We start from the raw sequence: 24,084 nt of genomic DNA on the forward strand, positions 1-24,084 counted from the left end.
ACTGGCCTGTGTGACCGCAGTGTTGTGAGGCCTGCGTTAGCATAGCAACTTGCGACAGCGAACTATTATGTCAGAGCATCGATTCACAATCGACTGGGCGAGACAGAGGCGCCATGTTGTTCACACCAGCCTCTGTCCAGCAAACGTAGACCCACAGGCCGGGATCGGTCGCCGTGGACCTCCGCTTTTCGAAACCGGCGTCTTGGCTCGCGGGAGTCGGATCTCCGCAGGTCGCCGCCGCTACCTCTCCTTCGCCAAATTGTTCCAACATATTGTAACATTCACACATTAATTTTCCATACTACTTTATCCTCACTCGGGCCCAGCCGACTCTAGGCGAGAGTACATTCTGAGCTGGTTGTCAGCCAATCACAGGGGAGATATAAACAACCATTCGCACTCACATTCACACCTACGGGCAATTCTAAGTCTTCAATGAACCCACCATGCATGAGTACCCGGAGAAAACCCACAAAGGCACGGGCAGAACAGGCCGGATTTGAACCCGGGTGCTCAGAACTGTGAGGCAGATGCGCTAACCAGTCATCCACCGTGCTGCCCATATTGTAACAGTATCAGTCTTTAGTGGTATACTAGTGAGTCAAAAGTCATTACACGGGGAGGGAACAACAATTCTAGTTCCTGTTAAAATATATACCGCCGCAATTACATTCCATTACTCCCAGAAATGAAGTCATTAAATAGGCCCACTCCATAGCGTTGCAAAATTAAATCATCTTGCATACGTCCCTCTCTTCAAATGTAATGTCTACGTTTCAAATAAAAACATAACACAGAGGCTGCTCAGAAAAATAAATAATTTTACAATATCACTAAAGCGGAGGAAAAGAAAGTATGTAGGAGTTCCATGATTATTTTATTCATTGTTACTTGGCTGTTTCTAAACCTTTGTTGCCTTTAAGAGTGTTCCTGTCTTTCTGACTTGACTTGAATTTTTTCGGCTCAAGCAAATAAATCACGTTTGGTAGGCAGGAATATTTAATATAAATTAGAATAACAACAATTTATAATCTTATAACTTTATAAAACATGACAATAAATTCTGTTAAATTAGTGAACAGACAATTTCTGAATGGTCAGTTTTGTTATTGTGATCAGAGCATAATTATTGCTGCAGCAATAATAGTGTTTTGGAGGTATTGTATATGAATGTAAACATTGGATGGACGGGGATAGAAGTGAACGGTAAGATATGATGTGAAGATGTGTTTTTCACTAAACCCTGTGGGGAAATGCGCAGAAACTATTAAAGCCTATTAGGAAGGACTCAGCGAGCAAGAAAAAGGTTTTTCGGTATTCCTGCTTTCACCTCTTTGCCCTGCCTGTACCGTCAACCTTCCTGCAATACCGTGAGCTTTCCCACAATAATTAGCGTACCGGGAGATTAATACTGTGACAAAAACCTAACCGTGAGATTTGGCAACCATTTGAGTGCACTTAACCGAACAGGGCAAGCTCAAGTTTGCCACGGGCAAGAAGATTTTAGGACACTTGCAAGTTAACTTCGAGGCCTGCCCTCGGAGCGCAGCGCGTTCTGCAAGACCCAGCGGCCTACAAAAGCAGCGCACTCGCTTAGCAGTTCAAGTCAGCAGAGGCGGCTTCATCAGAAGCGTGAAAGCGGTTGTTGGGGGCGGACTAAGAACTAAGCTAAAGGGTAACCCATACTGAGCACCGCTCCTTTCTAGCTTCCTCTCCAGCGGTCACCGGTTAGACAATCAACAAATGGAACTAATATCCAAACACAGTGTCTCGTGCGTGCGCAAAAAGCTGATGCGATCACTCCTTGATGTCATGCCTCTTTAAACTATGGCTTCAACATTTGTCATTTGATTGTTTTTATTCATTTATTATGTTTTTGGGGTCACTGATGGTGCAGTGGTACATTCGCCATACTTTGGTGCAGGCAGCGCGGGTTCAGTTCCCACTCAGTGACGGTGTGAATGTGAGTGTGAATGGTTGTCCGTGTCTATATGTGCCCTGTGACTGACTGGCGACCAGTTCAGGGTGTAGTCCGCCTTTCGCCCGAAGTCATCTGGGATAGGCTTCAGCGCCCCGTGACCCTAACCAGGATAAATTGTGTTGAAAATTGATGGATGGATTACGTTTTTGTTCAACCTTGTAATGGCGGACGGAGTTGCAGCCTGAATCAAAGTACCAGCATATGAGATTTCGATGTGCCGTCATGAAAAATCTCTCTTTACGGATGAATTCCCCTTTGCCAATTCTGTTTTCAACCCTGTTAAGTTTATTAAATCAGATTAAGCAGACCTGAAACGTCAAAATTAAACTCTGCGCTCTATTTTGCAAACAAATAAATACAATTGCTGACAGATTGAATTGAGTTTATGTATGAACAATAGCTTTGGTTTCTATTTTGTGCAATGTACTTCTTGTACATGTCTTGCATGCTATTTATATTTATCTTATTTTACAACCATTTATTAATAATAATATAAATATATTTGTTTACAACATCTGCCTTACAATTCTAAGGTCCCGGTTCCAAATCTGGCTTCACCTGTGTGGAGTTTGCATCTTCTCCCCGTGCCTGCGTAGGTTTTCTCTGGGTACTTCGGTTTCCTCCCACATCCCAAAAACATGCATGGTAGGTTAATTGAAGCCTCTAAATTGCCCGTTAGGTGTGATTGTCAGTGCGAATGGAATGGTTGTTTGTTTCTAGGTACCCTGCGATTGGCTGTCGACCACTTTAGGGTCTACCCCGCCTCTCGCCTAAGTAAGAAGTATAGTTTATTGGACTGGCATTTGACAGCTCTGTGTTATTTAACATAAGAACAAAAATGAAAAGAAAAATACATATGATATTTTGTGAAATATAGATTACCAGTGCTGATTTCTACATCTTGGCTGGGATGGGATGGTGATTGGGTTTCCATTTCTTCCACAGGTTTCTCTTGCAGAGGTTCCGTCCTATTTTGGTCTGCCTGAATGTCGTTATCCTCCACGTCGTCCTCACATTTCCTCCTCTTTGTCTGCTTCTGTTCAATCTCTTGGCTGTCTGAGGAAACCACCTACAATTGAGAGATTACGTCAGCTTGCCGTCATTTAGGCAAGCAGCAAAAGCCACACTTTCAAGTAGCTGTATACCCTACTTGGGTGACAGTGCGTCGGATCTGAAGGTCCTGCTCGGAGTGCTCCTGATCTTCATCCTCTGCAGCGGACAGAACAACTTCCTCGGGGTGCAGGTCCAGAACCGCATCTTGGGCTGCACACGGCCGGATGTCTGGGATCAGCGACTGGTGACAAAACATTTTGTTAGCGTTTTTCAGCCAAGACAAGAATGTCAGTCACAGTACGCTGGTAATACCTTGAGTGAATCGGTGGTGATGCTGATGGAAGGTTTCTTGGCAGTGACCGCAGTGCTGGAACCCCACCTCCTCTTGCGACCTCCTGCAGACCCAGATTCCTGATCACCATCTGTACTGCCTGGAGAGGACTTACTGCCTGCCATTGCAACAACAAATGAAGCACAGAAATTATTACAAAATTTATTGTACTGTATTTTTGATTCAAGAAACGTGATTGCCAGACATTTTTAAATGAGGGTTCACAGACCAAGACAAAGGGTGCTTCCATACTAGTTCCTTTAAATCAGTTTTAATGTAACTCTTGCCTGTTTCCCACCTTAGTGCAGTACAAGTGGACAGGAACGAACACAGCACAGCGCAATCTAGTGTGGACAGAACGAACCAGTCTCAGACCTGTTCTAGGTGGTTACATGTCAAAACGCACACTAGCGCGGTTTGCTTTTGATGTAAAAGCAATCAGACCATTGTCTGCTACAACCTACACGTGTATCAAATTTTACCTTAAACTTAACTACAGGTAGCATATAAAAAGATTAGACAGTTTACCTAATGGGAATATCTTTATTTTAGCATGTTCGCAGTTATCACATATTCACACACATAACTTAATATTTGCTGCCTTTTGTTTAGACGTCTGATAGCGGCACAACTTTCCACTGCAAGGATGAAGATCATTTTCTGGAGTTTTCAAGTGGACTCGGCTATTTGCTTGTGTAATGTAGCCTGACAGATTGTCCATATAAATATTGTTTACAAACACAGGGTCCGAAGTACCCGGGATTGCATCGCAAAATGTGACCTAAAATGAGGTCTTTAGCGATACATTCCTCAATTTCCATCGCTAAATTTGCGTTGCATGATTTTAAACATGTCCTTTTATTGTTTTTATTCATTTATTATGTTTTTGGGGTCACTGGTGGTGTAGTGGTACACTCGCCTGACAGACAAATAAAACCTTTTTCTTAGCGATAAGTAACAAAAGGTTTGAACTATTTATTTCTCATAACTTGACAAAAAGACTGTGGATTGATAACAGAAATGAAAACTGCGTGGCAGCTGCTGTGGACAGCAGAGGTAAATCGAAAAGCAAACACTGATTGGTCAAAAGCGGAGCTGTCAAATGTTAGGGAACATCATTGCAATGTTTCAGTAGCAATAGTGGATACAGGAAATCTAAAAATATCATAAATAGCATGCAAGAAAAGAAATCTGTAAAAAAAAAAAAAAAAAAAAAAAAAAAAGTACATTCCTCAAACTAGAAACCCTTTTCATACATTTAGCACGTTTCAATTCAATCAGTTGACTTCACCTTTGAAGCTAGTTAGTGTTGCGTCACAGGGAGAAATCAGAACAAGCAGTGAGTAATCAACAAACTCTTTAATAAACTCAAAACGATTACCGTGGGCCGTAATAACGCCAAAACAAGAACATTAACTTATTCTTCCAATAAATAACATTACTTGTTCAATAGGTCAAAATACACCTCTATATATGGAGTAAAGTGCTTTAAAATTTAGGGTAGAAATGCATAAAACTAGACTTCTATTCAAATTAGTGCCTAAAAACAGTGTTCTGAAAAATTGCTTCACAAATCTCAGCAATTGCTATACAAAAAAAAATTAAAAAAAAAAATAAATTAAAAAAAAAAATCAGAAATAATTTTGCATAGCAATAAATGGTATGCAAGAATATTTGGAGTATTTCAGAACCTGAAACATCTACAGATTTAGGACAGAGAAATCAAACTATAGGTGGGAGTGCCAGGTAAATTAAAGATTAAGATTATTATTATTTTTTTCATGTCTCAAACCAGTCTCAGTATTATCGATCACCTAATTGTCTTTTCAGTTCAATGCATAACTGTCATGACTCTTAAGAGTTAATGTTTGACCAGCTATCGTTGAGCTCAATTGAGACGCTAACATAAACTTCCTTGTCTCTGTGGGCTTCATAGTGAAGTTAGATGTCAGTTATGTCTCTTATCTTTGAGTCAGCAACCTTGCATGTTGCCATTCTCATTTTCCATTTTATCAAAACCATAATCCTTGAATCCAAATTTTATGATCTTTGGTGCTCTGGGCACAACACGGTACTGTAGGTGTCTTGGTGTCCTCTGCACTTTGCATCATGACATGCAGTTGGTTGCATAAAAAAATACTTGAGGAAGAAAGAAAAAAAAAAAAAAAAAGAAAATGGCACACTATCTTGAAAATTCAGATTTTCAACTACAAACAGTGAATAGTCAAGTCATGTAGTTCAAGTTAAAGTCAAGTCTGTCAGGTTTGAGCCAAGTTACAAGTCCTAAAATTGGGGACTCAAGTCCCACCAGGTCTGCAGCAGTGTAAATTGAATGCTTGTAATCGAATCAGTGTAATAAAAACAAACGAATACACGAGAAAGATATAAATAGACGGTTTACTCACTGCTGAGAGAGATCTTACGAGCTGCGCAGGCCTTGTGTGCCTGCAACACAGGAAGTAACCCAACATTTAAAAGGAGGCACAGTGAACACAAATGCTTGACAACGGGTTTAAAAGTGCAAGCAGATGATAGACAGCAGAACCCCAGTGAATGATAACTGATGAGCAAATTTCAAGCCACAGATGTCATGGAGCTGTGTGTTGTTTCTTGCCAGTCATTATAAAAATAATACAATAATTTGTGCTGACTATACATGTTGTACATAAACAGGTCATTTTGGTAGATCCAATACAAGCGCTGCATCACACACACTTTAAATGAAAATTGGGCAGCCTTTGTTGCCGAAAGTAAAACCTCTGAAGGGAAAGTGCATTGTGTTTAACATTAGAATCACATCTTATTTTAGACAATGTTTGGAAAATACAAGGGTGGACACAGGTGCCTTACCTCTTCGCTGGCCTCCAGAATCTTCTCTGAATCTTCCATAGCAGACTCAATCCCCTGCCTTCATTATGTTGCGTTCACATCAGCAGGAAAAGAGGAAAAACACACGATTGCATGGTTGGTTAGCAGGTACAATTGTATATATATATATGTGTATATATATATATATATGTGTGTGTATGTATATATATATATATATATATATATATATATATATATATAGGGGATTACAGTATATATACTGAATTTTATGACTGAACTTTTTTTTTTAATATAATAAACAGGTTGACCTTGCAGACACGGGAAGTATGTTCATTTAAACCTAGTAAATTACCTGTATTACCATTATGTAACACTAAAGTAAATAATAATAACATTACCGACGCCCTCCATACGACTCAACGGGGGCTAGAAATGAGACACATTAACCAAAAATACTACGCGCAACAGTGGAATGACAAGCATAGTAATGCATCCGCAGTCCGCCTCTGGCCCGGCTGTGTGTCCGCCCCGGCCGAGACGAAACGTTCCATCGCGGTGACGCACAACGAGCAGACCGCTCCCCCCCCCCCCCCCCGACTCCCCACCCCATGCTGTTGTCACCTCAAGGCAACACAGTAGTAAGGGCTAATCCAACTTTGCAGCGAACGCAAGACAAAGTGCGGCGTCAACCGCTGCGAGCAGGCGGAGTGCCGCAGCGAGCTAAGCTCCCGCTCTCCCTCCGTCATACCTTCCTCCAACCACAGGTTACTCTTCTCCCAAACCATTTATGGCTGCTTCGGCGGCCAGCGGTAACGTATCGGGGACGACGTCTTCGCCTGCCATTTGGCTTCTCTAATTTAGCTTCGAAACATCAAATATTAGAGCGGGTGTGAAATAGCATCGAAGGTGCCATAGTCTGTCGCAAGGGAAGAAAAAGAATATTATGAATCAGGACCCACATGTTGGCTTCAAGGCAGCCACGACTATCGCCTGATAGGAAATCCTTCACCATGGACCTGGCACGGTTTTGTATTAGCTATACTGCCTTCCCACATAACCAGTGTTGGAAATGTGACTTCAAAAAAGTAATTAGTCACTGTTACTTCTATCCAAAAGTAACTAGTTGCCAGGGAACGCAACTATTGCATTACTTTCAAGTAATGTACATTTTAAATGCGCAAGAATTTGGACCACACCTGCACTCTTCTTTAAAAGACTTAAAATGTATGTGCATGTTCAATTATGTAGGATAAATCTAAAAATGTCTTTAATGAAATGGACACTTAAGTTAACACAAAAAAATTTCAACTGAAACCATGCACAATACATAAATATATTTGAATGTAGCGGTGAGTCTAGCCACTAATCAAATGTTATGTATTATTGTTGATATTATAATAATTACATTATTTTTTGTTGTTGTTTCTTTATATAGAGGTGGACGATATCCGCCTAAATTCGGGTGGAGTTTGCATGTTCTTCCCGTGCCTGCGTGGGTTTCCTCCCACATCCCAAAAACATGCACGGTAGGTTAATTGAAGACTCCAAATTGTCCGTAGGTGTGAATAGGAGTGTGAATGGTTGGTTGTCTACATGTGCCCTGCGATTGGCTGGCGACCAGTTCAGGGTGTACCTTGCCTCTCGCCCAAAGTCAGCTGGGATAGGCGTCACCACACCTGTGACTCTGGTGAGGTTAAGCGGTACAAAGAATGGCTGGCTGGATGGATGTTTATAAAGTGGATCAATAAAAATAATAGATGTTTTGGAACTTTTGAAATTTATTGCACCTTAATGAGCGTCCATGTATGACGAGACCTTTTGTTTACATAGCATGTCTACCCCTACTCTGACTGGTATTTTGGCAATAACTACTTTGAATGAGTCAGACCGCAGCATGTCCTCTACAACATACCTGGCTACTAGCCTGTTAAGCTCGGCCTGAGACAAAACGTGTGGGGCCGAAAAATTAAGTTTCAGTCGTTTTGATCTTCAGTGTTCATTTCGCGGAGCGGGTCGTTAATTCGTTGACATCAAGTTGGAGAAGCACTTTCGTCCAGTGCGTAATGTGCATTTAATGCTATAAATAATTTCATTTAATTTCATAAACAGAAAAGTGATGGCTATACTTCCAGTTCCAGACGGCTGCATTAGGTTTGTCATTCCTGTTGTAGATCCTTTACTCATGTCATTGAGTGTGCGACGATGCTTGCTTTCATTTGTGTGTCAACAGCACCCGCCCAACTCTACCTCCAATTGGCTTACAATAAAAAAAATTTGAAAGTTGTGTGCCTCGTTACATCTGGCGTAAATGTAGCACAGCACTTCAGAAAAAGAACATCAACCCAACAGTCAAACATGGTGGTGGTAGTGTGATGGGTGTTGGGCTGATTTGCTCATTCAGGACCTGGATAACTTGCTGTGATTGATGGAACCATGAATTCTGCTCTTTAACAGAAAATCCTGAAGGAGAATGTTCAACGATCAGTTTGTACCCGCAAGCTGAAGCGCACTTGGGTTCTGCAGCAGGGTAACGATCCAAAACACACCAGCAAGTCAACTTCTGAATGGCTTTAAAAAAAAATATATATATATACATATATATTTTGTTTGTTTTCGAGTGACCTGATCGAAGTCCAGATTTGAATCCGATGATAATCCAGTTGCATGACCTTATTATAAAGGCCGTTCCTGCTTGAAAACCCTTAATTTTTGCTGAATTAAAAAAAAACGATTAAAAAAAAAACGATTCTGCAAAGTAGAGTTGGCCAAAATACCTTCACAGAGCTTTGAAAGACTCATTACCAGTTATAGAAAACGCTTGATTTCAGTTGATGCTGCTGAGGATGGCCCAACCAGTTATTAGGCTGAGGGGTGCATTGTTTTTTCACACAGGACCAGGTAACTTTGAATATATTTTTTTCCCTTTTAAGTTAAAGCTTTTTTTTGGACTGTGGGTAAGTGATATTCCTACCATTTGGCAGCTGCTGAAAGTAACTAAAAAGTTACTTTTTTCTAACTTAGTTACTTTTGAAATCAAGTCATCAGTAAAGTAACTAAATTACTTTTAAACTCAAGTAATCAGTAAAGTAACTAAGTGACTTTTTCAACATAACTGACAACCCTGATCCCTAGTCGAGATCTGCAAAGCTTGTAGAGACATACCACAAGACTTACTGTAATTGCAGCAAAAGGTAAGTTAAAAGTACTGACGCAGGGAGGCTGAATACAAATTCACACTACGGGTCAACAGTTCACAAAATCCATGGTTTGGTTCATATCTTTTGCGGTCACGGTTTTTGGTATGGTTCAGTTCACGACTATTCTGGAAATCAATTATGTCTTGTATAGTGAAGTTAAAAGTGAAAGTATGTTTACAGCATTATTATTCATATTGTTCTTATTGTATTATAATTATATAAATTAATTTTCATTAATCAGAAATATATATCTGCTGTTCTATCTATGCCAGCGGCGTATAGTGACAGGCAGAACAATTAAATGCTCTTCTAATTAGATGGCAAAAGGTATAATAAATCGGTGTATCCACCTAATGCAATTCATACAATAGAACAAGTCATGGCTCCCTACAAATACATCAGTTTTGTGTTCAACAAAAGAAACCCAGATTATACACTGAGTAAGTACATTTGTGACTAAATTCAGACAAGATCTTTATTTTACTATTCATACTTTTTATTATATTTTTGTTTGGTAGTTTCCCGTGACATTTTTCTAATGTAAAATAGGTGCCTTGGCTCAACAAAGGTCTACTGATGATAATCATACGTGAATGAGCTCGGTTTATGCATAAAGTTCACTATAAAATTCCTCTTTAGGTCACTGGCAGCATCGATATGTGGACAAAACTGCTGGTAGCCGTCTGTTAGTGAAAGAAAAACAATGGTCACAGAAATAACTTTAATCTGACGTAAGTAATAATAAATTAAAACGAAAGCTAACGGATGAAAATCAGACATTGCTTTTGAATGGTGGTTCAACAGAATTATTTATAATTAAAAAAATAAATAAATAAAAACTCGTGAAACAGGCCTGGACAAAAATTATGGTAACGTTAACTTAATATTTTGTTGCACAACTTTATGTGGCAGTCCCTGCAATCAAATGATTTTTGTAACTTTCAATGAGAATATTATATGGACTGACGAGATTCAAGTTGAGATTTTTGGAAGGTGTGTGTCTCGTTACATCTGGCGTAAATTTAGCACAGCATTTCAGAAAAAGATCATACCAACAGTCAAACATAGTGGTGGCAGTGTGAAGGTCTTGGCCTGCTCCTTCAGGACCTGAACAGCTTGCTGTGATTGATGGAACAATGAATTCTGCTCTTTAACAGAAAATCCTGAAAGAGAATGTTCAGCCGCCAGTTTGTGATCTTAAACCGAAGAAAACTTGGATTCTGCAGCAGGATAACGATCCAAAACACCAGAAAGACCACTTCTGAATGGCTTAAAAAAACAGGGTGGTTTTGGAGTGGCCTAGTCAAAGTCCAGACTTGAACCCGATTGAAATGCAGTGGCATGATCTTAAAAATGCCATTCATGCTCGAAAACGCTCCATTTTTTGCTGAATTCAAACAAGTATGAAAGGAAAGGAAGAGTGGGCCGAAATATCTCCAAAGAGATTTGAAAGACTCATTGCTATTTATAGAAGACACTTTATTTCAGTTGTTGCTGCTGAGGATGGCCTTATCAGTTATTAGGTTTAGGGTGCCATTCCTTTTTCCACACAGGGCCAGGTAATTTGGATTTTTTTTTTCCTCAATAAATAAAATCACCATTTAAAAACAGCATTTTAAGCTCACGGGTTAAATATATTGTCTGATATTTACATTTGTTTGATGATATTAATGTGTAGATTTGAGAATTTGAGGAGGGGGCGCAATACTTTTTCACGGCACTGTAGCGTCTGGTAATTGCCTTCTGCACAGCCAGGGCAAAAGATTGTAGATGCCATGTCAACAAGGACTTTCTGCATGGCAGCTGAAAACTTGTAGCGCATGTCGCAATCTGTATCACATTTTCTAATCATTTGTCTTCTACTACTACTTGTGGTCTACAATCCAGAGCAATCCACTCTGCGCGTGAATTTGTGATTGTGAGTTGACTTATTAGATTTGGTCCAGAAACCGGTCACTTCCACGAGTTTGGTTTGCTGACAACTCTTACAACTTGTACCGTAACTGCTAGCGCTAACAGCTCCGGCTTTCTCTGTGCTTGCTTCGACATGCTTTGCATTTAGATTGTGACTGCTTCATTGCGCTGGCGTATCTACTCATTCATATCTATGGAGATATGGTTAGCCAAGACGTCTGTCCTGAGCGTTGGTGTAATCGGTGTACCGGGAAATCGTGCACTAAGAGACAAACGTTCGACATTTGTTTGAAAAGCAAACTGCAATTAAAACGCGTAAATATTTTTCGCGCACTAATTTTTTTATGGTTAATTAATTGTGATTAACACGTGAGTCACAGGATGGTGTAGTGGTACACTCGCCTGACTTTGGTGCATGCGGCGTGGGTTCAGTTTCCACTCAGTGACAGTGTGAATGTGAGTGCGAATGGTTGCCCGTTTCAATATGTGCCCTGTGACTGACTGGCGACCAGTTCAGGGTGTAGTCCGCCTTTTGCCCGAAGTCAGCTGGGAGCACCCCGCGACCCTAACCGGGATAAGTGGTGTTGAGGATGGATGGATGAACATGTTAAAGTTCCACCACGAGACTTTATATATTTTCAGTTTGAAATCGGTGGACATACACATGACAGCAGCTCAACGTCGCCACCAACTTAACAATGGAAACGGTGTAAACGGCAGCCTCGATCAGAACGACAAAATCATGCAGAATGGCTGTTGTTTGTTAAGCCATACAAGGAGGGGCGAGCCAATCAGCGTGTGGAACAGGGACTGACTGATAAGGCGCTGGGCCAATCGCTATACGTACCGCCACAACCCTTGCACGCCGCCATCTTAGCTTGCATTGGCGCTACTGTTCGCTGCTTCGCCACATTAGTATATGTGAAAAAAATGTACGTGACTATGAACCAACAAGGACACACAGACCGAACCGTTTGGACGGTTTTCAAAAACCTTTCCACCCCTAATGAAGAAACTAATTGATTGATTAATTGGTTGGTTGGACAGACAGACAGACAAAAATTGATGGATAGATTAAAAAAAGCAGACCTTTTTTCATCCTTTTCCTCCAATCCTTTGCTGTCTTTCCTTTTCGTCTCTCCAGGTGGTGTTTCAAGAAATGGTTTCTGGGATATTAAGAGGCACCAAAATGTTTAATGTAAAGCCAGCCATTTGATATGTAGAACCCTTCATTGGAGGAAAATATCATTAAAAAGTAATAGCAATGAATTTCAAGAATTAGAAGCACTAACCTTGGCCTGACTCGCTTCAGCATCTACTGTGTATGTCTTCTCCGCAAATCTCTCTCGTTTGTAAGGGGAGGCCTTTATCCCGACATCTTGAGTCACAGCAGTCACTCTACACTGTGGTGAAGCATTTATCTCAGGTTTTCCTTCCTAAAAGAAATAAACAGGTAAATTGACTTAGGGGCAACCTTTCCTACCTGTACAGTCCCGTAAATGCAGTTCAGACTAGTTTAATCATCTATGCTGGACCCAAAATCTAAATCACAAAGGTAAGTCACATTTTCCAAGGCTAAATCCAGTGTAATGATACCACTGTTGTTTGGTTGGGAGAAGGTATGGCCTTTTAAAAATCTAAATTGGTTCTTATTAGTTTCTGAAGCACTCAACATGACTCAAAGAAGCCAGCAGTGTATTCATTAAGCTTTAGCAACAAGCTCTGCTCCCAGTCGACCACAGAAAAAAATGACTGGACCATGAGAACATTTCAACAGTCCATGTCATCCATTAGTTTAAATCTGCAAAATCACGCTACTTTAATTAACTAGGACCAGAAATATTGGGTTTTCATGCAATATCACTAGTTTATATGGAACAAAAACTGAAATTGATAAAAAATCGGTAAAATAATGCGGAAGCCAAGGGACCATAATGCAAACTGACTGTTTTAATGACAAGAAAAATGGTTCCATTTGGATCACCTACCCTTTTATTTCTTGAAGTTGAGATTTTCTCAAGAGAAGAGGAAGATGAGGAAGAAGACCGGGATGATGAGGACCCAGAATCAGAGTCAGAGGAAGAAGAGTCATTAGAGGATGAACGTTTTCTTGTTTTTTTGTCTTCCCTCTTTCCATCTCTTCCCTGCCACTGTACAGCATTTACTGTGCTTGAAGGAAGTTTGTCTTTATCTACATCTTTCAATTTCTTGGTGGTTTCCTTGGCAGGCTCATCGTGCATCACCGAATCCCCTTTCACATTGTCTTTTAATACTTGATTTGTGAAAACTTCTTTGGAACTTGTTTTTGTATTAAAAGCAGACTCTTTCTCAGAATGGCTGCCCACCTGATCCAGTGTTTTAGCACCAACTTCCTGTTTTATATGGCATTCCTGTTTAGCAGAGGTTTTACCTTCATGCTGTTCTCCAAAACTGGTTGAGGAGGAGAAAAGTGATACCTGGGGCGGGGGTGTATCGGAGAAGGTATGAGGCCATTTGATGTCCATGGATGTGGTAGACTGAGCCTGAATAGGGCGGTCACTCAAGAACCGGAATTTCTTCAATGACCGTGATGACATTGATTCTGCTGCTTGGGATTCATTGTGTGGCACTGGAGCCTTGGCATATTCAAGGACTCCTACCTCTGTTTTTCTATCTGGTCCTGTGGAAAGGGTAGGAGCCGAAGGGGTAAGACCAAGCTCACTACCACATTTAGATGGCGGGAGTTCAGTGTCTAACCCCTTGGCTGTTTTCTTCTCTAAAATTTCCTGTTCACTTGCCTTTTCCATTGCTATTTTCTCCTCGATCCTCTTGATTTCAAGAGCTACAGCTGACACCTCCTCCCTCTTTTGTTCCTTCCTACCAAGTTTTAATCTTTCTTGCTCCTCTCGTCTTTCGCTCTCCAACCTTTGCACCAGCTGCTCTTGCTCTACACGCGCGCTTTCAAGGGACTCTTTCTCCAGTCGGTCTTCCACTATAAGTGCTCTCTCGAGATGCTCTTTCACCAGGCGTTTTTGCTCTCTCTCCATGCATTCTTGTTCTAAACGCGCTCTCTCAAGACGCTCTTTCTCCAAGCACTCTCGCTCTACACGTGCTCTCTCAAGAAGCTCTTCCTCCAGGCGTTCTCGCTCTACACGTGCTCTCTCAAGACGCTCTTTCTCCAAGCGTTCTCGCTCTACACGTGCTCTCTCAAGACGCTCTTTCTCCAGGCGTTTTTGCTCTACACGCTCTCTCTCTCGACGCTCTTGTTCCAGACGTTCTTCCTCTAAGGCTATCTGTTTTTCTATATGCACAAGCTCTAAGGCCTTCTCGTGCGCTAAGACTTTTTCTTTTTCTAGTCGCTCTTGCTCTAAGGCTTTTTCTTTTTGTAGTCGCTCAAGCTCTAAGGCTTTTTCTTTTTCCAGTCGCTCAAGTTCTAAGGCTTTCTCCCTCTCGAGTCGCTCAAGCTCTAAGGCTTTCTTCCCCTCTAGTCGCTCAAGCTCTAAGGCTTTCTCCCTCTCTAGTCGCTCAAGCTCTAAGGCTTTCTCCCTCTCTAGTCGCTCAAGCTCTAAGGCTTTCTCCCTCTCTAGTCGCTCAAGCTCTAAGGCTTTCTCTCTCTCTAGTCGCTCTAGTTCTAAAGCTTTCTCTCGTTCTTGCTGTTCTTTCTTCAAGGCTTCCTCCCTCTCCCATCGCTCTTTCTCCAAGGCTTCTTCCCGCTCTTGCCGTTCTTTTTCCAACACTTTTTCCCGCTCTTGCCGCTCTTTCTTCAAGGCTTCCTCCCTTGCTAGTCGCTCTTGTTTTCTCTCTTCTTTCCTCTCTGCCTCTAAAGCTTTTTCCCTTTCTATTCTCTCTTGCTCTATTTTTCCCCTCTCTAGCCTCTCTTGCTCTAATTTTTCCCTTTCCAACCGTTCTTGTTCCAGTAGATTTTCTCTTTCAATCTGTTCTTTTTCTTTTCTCTCTTCCTCCAAAGCTTTTTCTCTTTCTAATCTCTCTTTTTCAAGAGCCTTTTCCCTTTCCTCTCTTTCCCGTTCCAAAGCCTGGACTCTTTCTAACTCCATTTCTCTCTCTTTCCTTTCCCTCTCTTCTCTTTCCCGCTGGAGACGTTCTTGCTCCAAGACCCTTTGCCTTTCAAGTTCCTTTTGCCTCTCCAGCTCAAGAGCTCTCTTTGCCAAGGTTTGCTCACGCTCTTCCTGCTCCTTGGCCAAAGCTTGTTCCCTCTCCAACCTCTCTCTTTCTAAAGCAAGTTTATTTTCAAACTCCAAAGCTTCTTGTTCCTCTCTTTCGAAGGCCTGCTGACGCACAAATCTCTCAATTTCCTCTCGTTCCCGCTCAAGAGTTCTTTTCCGCTCTTCCTCCAATGCTCGTTCTTGATCAAGGCTTCTTAGCCTTTCTTTTCTTTGCAGCTCAATGGCCTTTTCTGAGTCTAGTTCGGATTCCCTCTCTTCCAATGCCAAAGTCTTAAGCACACTCACACTCACAGGAACATGACTATGAGCTGAATGTGTTCCACTGACATCCTGGTTGATGCCTGGCATCATGGAAACTGGCACATGGCCCGCAGCAGTAGCTGATGAGAGACCCTCAACATGTTCTGTGTCACAAAATGATGAGGCTATTGGTGAACGGCTGTCTTTTCTACCACCTTCCCCATTGTCACCATGCCAACCGGCTCTGGAGAAAGCACCCTCTGATTCCATTTTACGGGCCAGAAGCGTTAATGGGCCAGGTTTACGCTCCACGAGTCCACCTCTCTGTGGCTCTGGGCTGCTACTGCGGCTATCACTGCTGGAGGAACCAGAGGTCGAGGTACTGGGTGAGTGGCCTGCTGGAGCTACATCTGGACTCGGGGGGCTCTGTTTTGGGGTGTCAGGCAAAGGGAATGATAACTCTGGAGGTGGGGAGGGAGGAGGGGTTGGTTGGCGGAGTTGAGGAGACAAAAGGGAAGGGATGTGGTGCTGCTGCTGCGGTTGACAAGATGCTCCACACCTCTCCCGAGTTGAGGGTCCTCTGGCTGTCTGTCTTGGAGTTCTCCTACGAATGTTACTGCCCCAGTCATCATCCTCTTCACCATCCTCACTATCATCATCGTCACTGTCAACTGGGCAATGACTGGCCGCAGCACTCTTCTCCGGTTGGTGCTCACTGCCAGGAACATGCATGGTAACCGATACAGAAGTAGGAGGAGCAGACATGTGAGCTTCCTGGTTGCTATTAACTTCTCCCTCATTCACTGCAGCAAACAGGACCTCTCCATCAGAGGGGCCAGGTGGCTTGTGCTGGTCAGCCGAGGAAGGTGTCACATCCTGACAAAAAATAATAATAATTGAATCTGTATTTGACTGGCAGTAACGTTTTTTTAACCATATTTTAGAGAATAATTTCCACAGAAAGGTTTTAAAAGGCATTCAACTGAACAACAATATGGTGGGAAAATGTCTGACCTGAGCTTGTGGAGGACATGCAGTGCTGTTATTAACATCTGTGTGGTCCTCTTTCTCTGTTTACAAAAGCAGAGTAAAAAAAAAAATAAAAACCGGCATCATCATGACCATATTTGCACGGGAAAACTAACTCCACTTACCATTAGTGTCATGTGCTTCCCGTGCCTCTCTCTCCAGACGTTGCCGCAGGAGCTCCTGCTGTTTAGCCATATACTGCTTAATTAAGCTATTCTGGCTCATTTCCTCACCAATCTAAATCCAGAAAAGCTAATGAAAACAGGCTGCAAGTCCTTGGGCAATCATCACATACAGTTTTTAAGACAATGACAATTACACTAGTTAGTAGTTACTTGTGGATGAATTTACATAGCTCTGAAACACTTACCTGAGAGTTTGGTTGCAGTCCAACATGAGGAGTGGAGGTCTTCTGCAGATTCTCCAGCATAAGAGCCTGTTATTGAGAAGAGATATTGTTGTGTATTCTTAAACGCATTGCAGAGTAAAGAGCAACAAAGACAAATTGAAGTATCTAAGGAGAAAGAAAGACTTCCAAAAAGGAAACAGACTCATATATATATTATGCTAGTTTGTTTTTATTAAGAGCATTGGATGATGTACCAGAAGACTGCAACTTATATGTGTACAACGTCTTAAAAGAAATTAGTCAAAAAGCTACGTCCAACTTTTACATTTGCACGCGTTTTAACTACCGTATTTTCACGACCATAAGGCGCACCTAAAAGTCTTAAATTTTCTCCAAAATGGACGGGGCGCCTTATAATGCGCCGTGGCGTGTCTTATGTGTGCACAGAGTTCCAAAATCTGTAAATGTTGTTGTGTAACTTTGATGAGCGCTCCGCTTGACTGACTGGGAGCATTTCCTGTCGACACGCTGCTTATATAGAGGAAGGGCGGACGTGACTGAGGACAGCATGCAGACGTTAAAGGGGAAAGGGTGCGCGTGACAGAGGACACTAAAGGCACGCCCCTAGTAGGTATATATTGGCTAAGGACCCCCGAAAATGGCACCTACGAAGAGACACGCTTACGAAGCACAGTTTAAACTGCAAGCTACCAGTTACGCGGAGGAACATGGGACTCGAGCAGCCGCGAGAGAATTCAACATCAACAAATCCATGGTTCGCAAGTGGATGCCTGGGCTAAGGTATCTGCTTTGACTGTTGTCCGAGCTTTCGCGAAAGCCGGCATCATTGCTGAACGTCCCACCGGCAACGAGACTGACTCCGGTAATGACGAGAGGGAAACCGGCCGGCATGTTTGATGGCGAAATTGCCCAGCTGTTCATTTCGGATACAGAAGATGAGGACTTTGATGGATTTGTGGAGGAGGATTGATAAAACAATAACGTGAGTACATTGTTAAATACTTCAATAAAGTACAACCGAAATCAATTTTGCTCCGGCTGCCTTTTTAATAACATACGGTAGCATGTTTAAAGATAGCGTATGTTTTACCATGCCTGCGCCCAATAATACGGTGCGACTTATGTATGTGTTAAATACAGAAATAGACCCCGTAACCGAGACTGCGCCTTTTGATACGGTGCGCCTTATGGTCGTGAAAATATATTTTATATGTATATTTGTAATGCAATACCCTATCTTTCACTTTTATTATACATACAGTTGAAACAATACATTTACAGACACTAAATAAAAACACTTTTTTTTTTTTAAATCTCACTGTCTATCAACTCAGACAAGGGATGTCCTTATCACTTTTTGCACCAGAGTCCGAGTCTTTGATTTGAAGTATCTGCCGATACAGTCCCGATCCGATACTTTACACTATATTGTCAAAAGTATTCGCTCACCTGCCTTGACTCAGATATATTATTTAAGTGACATTCCATTCTTAATCCATAGGCTTTAATATGACATTGGGCATGCCTCTACAATTATAACATCTTAAAGTCTTCTGGAAAGGCTTCCATAAGGTTTAGGAGTGAGTTTATGGGAATTTATGACCATTTTCCCAGAAGCGTCATCATTACACACTGATGTTGGACGAAAAGGCTTGGCTCTCAGTCTCCACTTTATTTCATCCAAAAGTGTTCTCTATACGGTTGAGGTCAGGCTTGTGCAGGCCAGTCCAGTTTATCAACATTAAACTCTCTTTTCCCTGTCTTTATGAACCTTGAGTAGTGCACTGATGCAATCATGTTGGAACAGGAAGGGGACATTTCCAAACTTCCCACAAAGTTAGAAATGTCCAAAATATTAGCACCTAAGCTCCAGGGAAAGGAACCATGACTGCTTCAGCATACCAAGAGATTTTGGACAGTCAAACAGTTTGTGGATTACCCCTTCCTGTTCCAACATGTCTGTGCACAAAGCAAGGTTCATAAAGACTTGGATGAGAGAATTTGGTATGGATGAACTTGACTGGCCTGCACAGAGTCCTGCCCTCAACCGGACAGCACACCTTTGGGTTGATTTCGAGTGGACAGTGAGCAAGGCCTTCTCGTCCAACATCATATTAAACCATATGGATTTAGAATGGGACATCACTTAAAATAGTGATAAACTGAAACTGAAAACCGAAACTGGGGAGCCTAAGGCCGAAAACAAAGAATTTATCAATCACACTGAATTTGTAAACTGCTTTTCATATTACAAAAATGCAACACAAAGTGCTTTAAATTAATAATTAATAATTCAATCAATAATGAATAAATAAAACATGCATAAAACGATTCCAATCATTAGTAAAATTGCGTTTATGGCTATGACTGCAGAGCTGGCAAACTACAGAAATTCAATACCGGAACACCCATCCATTTTTCAACACCGCTTATCCTGGTTAGAGTTGCTGGGCGCTGGAGCCTATGCTAGCTAACTTCGGGCGAAAGGCAGACAACACCCTGAACTGGTCGCCAGTCAGTCGCAGGGCACATATAGAGACAACCATTCGCACTCACATTCACACCGTCACTGAGTGGGAACTGAAACCACGCTGCCCGCACCAAAGTCAGGCGAGTGCATCACTAAACAATCAGTGACTACTTGCAGAACAATTTGTTTGAATTTCCGTAGTTTGAAAATTATGTCAAGAATATTACCACGGGACAGTTATTGCAGTGTGTCATGTAGTAGGATTAAAAGGATTAAAAACAATTCTGCATACTGTTCAGTTTCACAACATAATCATTACTCTATAATTTTCGTACTTAATAAATTATGTCGAAGGATTAAAGCCAAATGTATTCTCTTGAATGGTAACATAATAAGGCACAACTTTCAAAAATTATTTCCAGGATTATTTATTTTTACAAAACTTTATTTCAACATCGGTCATCGTTTGTTGTTTGCGCCACTGGCTAGTGGCTTCAAAAGGTGAGAAGCTTTGTCTGTGTTTTTAGCATTAGCTGCAGTAGCAGCCACCAGAGTATGATTAGAGACATGAGGAGCGAAAGGAATTAACCAGCAATGAAAATGGAGATGAGAATGAGGATGACAGGGGTGAAGAAGCGCGAGTTGGTCATTTTTGGGTGTCGTCTTGGCTGTTGCTTGGCAAAGCTGACTGAGAAAGAGAGCACGCTGTAGTATAAAGTGCTGCTTTCATTTTCGCCGCTGGCTGTGTTCACTTGAGTCATCAGGAAAAATAAACACGTCCTCTGAGTTAGCGTCACTATCACCATCAAAGACTATGTCACGTTTGACCGAGGAGCTGTGGTCCGTGATTGACGAGTGCACATCAATCAGCTTCCCATTCATTCATTGTACAGCTAGATCGCAAATTGGACATGCACAGCTCTGAGTGTATACTGTGGTGAACACTGTACACTTACTACTTTACCGCACTTATTAAATCATAAAATTATAGATTAATAGTTAAGGAAGAAGCAAGTTTCTAAAGCGAGGACTTGGGCGAGAAGTCTAGTAGTGTCGCTGACACCATTCATTTGAGCGTGCACTGGGTACACAAGCTTTGCTTTTTCATCCACAGGCACATTATAGATTATGAATATGATTAAGTATTGATGTAAAACAATATCCCCTCCTTGAGCCATCACATTAACGTGGTGGAGGGGTTTGTGTGTCCCAATGATGCTAGGAGCTAAGTTGTCTGGGGCTTCACGCCCCTGGTAGGGTCACATATGGCAAACAGGTCCTAGGTGAGGGACCAGAAAAAGCACGGCTCCAAAAACCCCTATGACGAATAAAATTAATGGATTTAGGTTTCCCTTGCCAGGACGCGGGTCACCGGGGCCCCCCTCTGGAGCCAGGCCTGGAGGTGGGGCTCGAAGGCGAGCACCTGGTCTGCACACATGGGGCACACCCCGATTGGGTAACGTGGGTCCCCCTTCCCATGGGCTCACCACCTGTGGGAGGGGCCATTGGCGTCGGGTGCAGTGCGAGCTGGGCGGTGGCCGAAGGCAGGGACCTTGGCGATCCGATCCCCGGCTACAGAAGGTGGTTCTAGGGACGTAGAATGTCACCACTCTGACGGGAAGGACCCCGAGCTGGTGTGTGAGGTCGAGAAGTTCCAACTACATATAGTCGGACTCGCCTCCACACACAGCTTGGGCTCTGGTACCAGTCCTCTTGAGAGGAGTTGGACTCTCTTCCACTCTGGAGTTGCCCACGGTGAGAGGCGCCGAGCAGGTGTGGGAATAATTATTGCCCCCCGGCTCGGCGCCTGTACATTGGGGTTCACCCCGGTGGACGAGAGATTAGCCTCCCTCCGCCTTCGGGTGGGGGTGACGGGTCCTGACTGTTGTTTGTGCCTATGCACCAAACAGCAGTTCAGAGTACCCACCCTTTTTGGAGTCCTTGGAAGGGGTGCTGGAGAGCCCTCCCGGTGGGGACGCCATCATTCTGCTGGGGACCTCAATGCTCACGTGGGCAATGACAGTGAGGCCTAGAAGGGTGTGATTGGGAGGAACGGCCGCCACCCACCCCCCCCCCCCGATCAGAACCCGAGCGTTGTTCTGTTATTGGACTTTTGTGCTCATCACGGATTGTCCATAACGAACACCATGTTCAAGCATAAGAGTGTCCACACTTGCACTTGGCACCAGGGCTTTTTGGTCGTGTCATCGGACTTGCGGCCGCATGTTGAGGGGCTGTCCTGGTTGACACGCCTCTGCAACATCGCGTGGACATCAGGGACAGTGTCTCTGGATTTGCAGACTGGGGTGGTGGTCTCCCTATTTAAGAAGGGGGATCGGAGGGTGTGTTCCAACTACAGGGGGATCACACTCCTCAGCCTCCCTGGTAAGGTCTATTCAGGGGTGCTGGAGAGGAGGGCCCGTCGGGAAGTCGAATATCAGATGCAGGAGGAGCGGTGTGGTTTTCGTCCTGGTCGTGGAACAGTGGACCAGCTCTACACCCTTTGCAGGGTCCTTGAGGGTGCATGGGAGTTCGCTCAACCAGTCTACATGTGTTTTGTGGACTTGGAGAAGGCGTTCGACCGTGTCTCTCAGGGAGTCCTGTGGGGGGTGCTTCGGGAGTATGGGGTAACGAACACCCTGATATGGCCTGTTCGGTCCCTGTATGACCGCAGTCACAGTTTGGTCCTCACATCCGGCAGTAAGTGGACTCGTTCTCGGTGAAGGTTGGACTCCGCCAAGGCTGCCGTTTGTCACCGATTCTGTTGATCACTTTTATGGACAGAATTTCAAGGCGCAGCCGAGGCGTAGAGGGGGTCCGGTTTGGTGGCATCAGTATTGCATCTCTGCTTTTTGCAGATGATATGGTTCTGTTCATCAAGCCGTGATCTCCAACTCTCACTGGGATGAGAACCAGCACCTCCAAATCTGAGACCATGGTCCTCAGTCAGAAAAGGGTTGCGTGCCCTCTACAGGTCGGGGATGAGCTCCTGCCCCAAGTGGAGGAGTTCAAGTATCTTGGGGTCTTGTTCACGAGTGAGGGAAGAATGGAACGGGAGATCAACAGGTGGATCGGTGCAGCGTCTGCAGTGATCCGGACTTTGTATCGGTCCGTTGTGGTAAAGAAGGAGCTAAGCCAAAAGGCAAAGCTCTCGATTTACCGGTTTATCTATGTTCCTACACTCACCTATGGTCACGAGCTGTGGGTCGTGACCGAAAGAACAAGATCCCGGATACAAGCGGCCGAAATGAGTTTCGAGAGTTTTCATTTTGACATCATAGGACTATCGTAGGGCCAAATAGTTGATCGTGAATTATGTCACACTACAAGACGTTTTGTCGTTTCCAACAAAATATGGTTGGAAATATCCGGGAAATCGGCCACGATAGCAAATCAGGATAATAAGAGGGATAAAATTGTGTACTCTGATCTAGGCATACGTATGGTTGGAAATAAGGGGTTCTACTGGATGATTAAATTAACAGACGCTCATGACCAGCTCCCTGGGCGTAAAATGGAATTGGACCACTTGATAACTTTTGCATGGTCAGATTCCCTACATGCCCTACATTCTTGCTTTTTACCCCAAATATTTAGTTTCCTCCACTTAAATTAAACAAGCCATTTTGCCACATTGTGCACATTTTTGCAAATGCCATGTTAACGATCACCGGACAGAATAGGCATTTATTATGGATATTATATTTCACTGTTGAGGCTGCTGCAGCAACCAACTCCAAGTAAAACCCTCCAGGCTAAATCAATGCAAGAAACCACACTAGAATTTAATTGAAGCATTTTTAGGTAGAGAAGTGGAATGTTATGCAATGGCAAAGTCAATCACCTGACCTAAATCTGATTGAGCATGCAATTCACTTTCTGAAGACAAAACTGCGAAGGGGATGCCCCAAAACCAAGCAGGAACTGAAGGCAGTTGCAGTAGAGGCCCGGCAGAACATCACCAGTGGCTGTATTAAAAGGCAAGTATTAAAAAGTTTAATTTATGATTGTGTATATGTCTCATTACTTTTGGTGCCTGAAAAAGTGAGAGACAAAAATACAAACTGCTGTAATTCCTCAACCGTTCACCTGATTTCGACGCAAATACTCTCAAATAAAGCTGATAAATCTGCAGTTGAAGCACATAATTTCATTTCAAATTCATTGTGGTGATGGTTAGACGCAAAAAGATGAGAATTGTGTCAATGTCCCAATATTTATGGACCTTCCTGTGTATATCGCTAAAAAGTGAAGCATGGACAGTCGCGACAGAGAATATGTACGAGTGTAGTCAATGAATGAGATGATCATTGCCAACAACCTCTCAACACACTCGCCTTTATTTGTCGCCTGTTGCCTCTCTTTGTATTGCTATAATATAGCTACAGGGGCCAGGCAATCTGTTTCTTTCTTGACAATCTTGCCATGTTGTTTGTGGTTCAATAAGAAATTATGTGGTGCCTGAAAATGTTGTTTCCCGAAACTAACACAGGGATCGGAAAAGCAG

The 24,084-nt window shown here is 42.8% G+C and overlaps 1 protein-coding gene across 1 annotated transcript in view; it reads right to left on the reverse strand.

Annotated features, from left to right (window-relative positions):
* The window catches only part of acin1a (apoptotic chromatin condensation inducer 1a), a 31,496-nt gene that overhangs the window by 5,219 nt on the left and 2,193 nt on the right, over positions 1-24,084 (reverse strand). The window contains exons 2-12 of the mRNA XM_061693801.1: positions 17,108-17,173; positions 16,863-16,974; positions 16,723-16,778; positions 13,294-16,584; positions 12,598-12,741; positions 12,395-12,471; positions 6,216-6,273; positions 5,771-5,810; positions 3,347-3,483; positions 3,132-3,275; positions 2,864-3,050 (exon numbers count right to left, since the gene is read on the reverse strand). Of these exons, the coding sequence (XP_061549785.1) occupies positions 2,864-3,050; positions 3,132-3,275; positions 3,347-3,483; positions 5,771-5,810; positions 6,216-6,273; positions 12,395-12,471; positions 12,598-12,741; positions 13,294-16,584; positions 16,723-16,778; positions 16,863-16,974; positions 17,108-17,173 (4,312 nt within the window). The remainder of the gene's footprint in view (positions 1-2,863; positions 3,051-3,131; positions 3,276-3,346; positions 3,484-5,770; positions 5,811-6,215; positions 6,274-12,394; positions 12,472-12,597; positions 12,742-13,293; positions 16,585-16,722; positions 16,779-16,862; positions 16,975-17,107; positions 17,174-24,084) is intronic.

The sequence above is a fragment of the Phycodurus eques genome, chromosome 13, assembly GCF_024500275.1.
Source record: "Phycodurus eques isolate BA_2022a chromosome 13, UOR_Pequ_1.1, whole genome shotgun sequence".
Taxonomy (NCBI): Eukaryota; Metazoa; Chordata; class Actinopteri; order Syngnathiformes; family Syngnathidae; genus Phycodurus; species Phycodurus eques.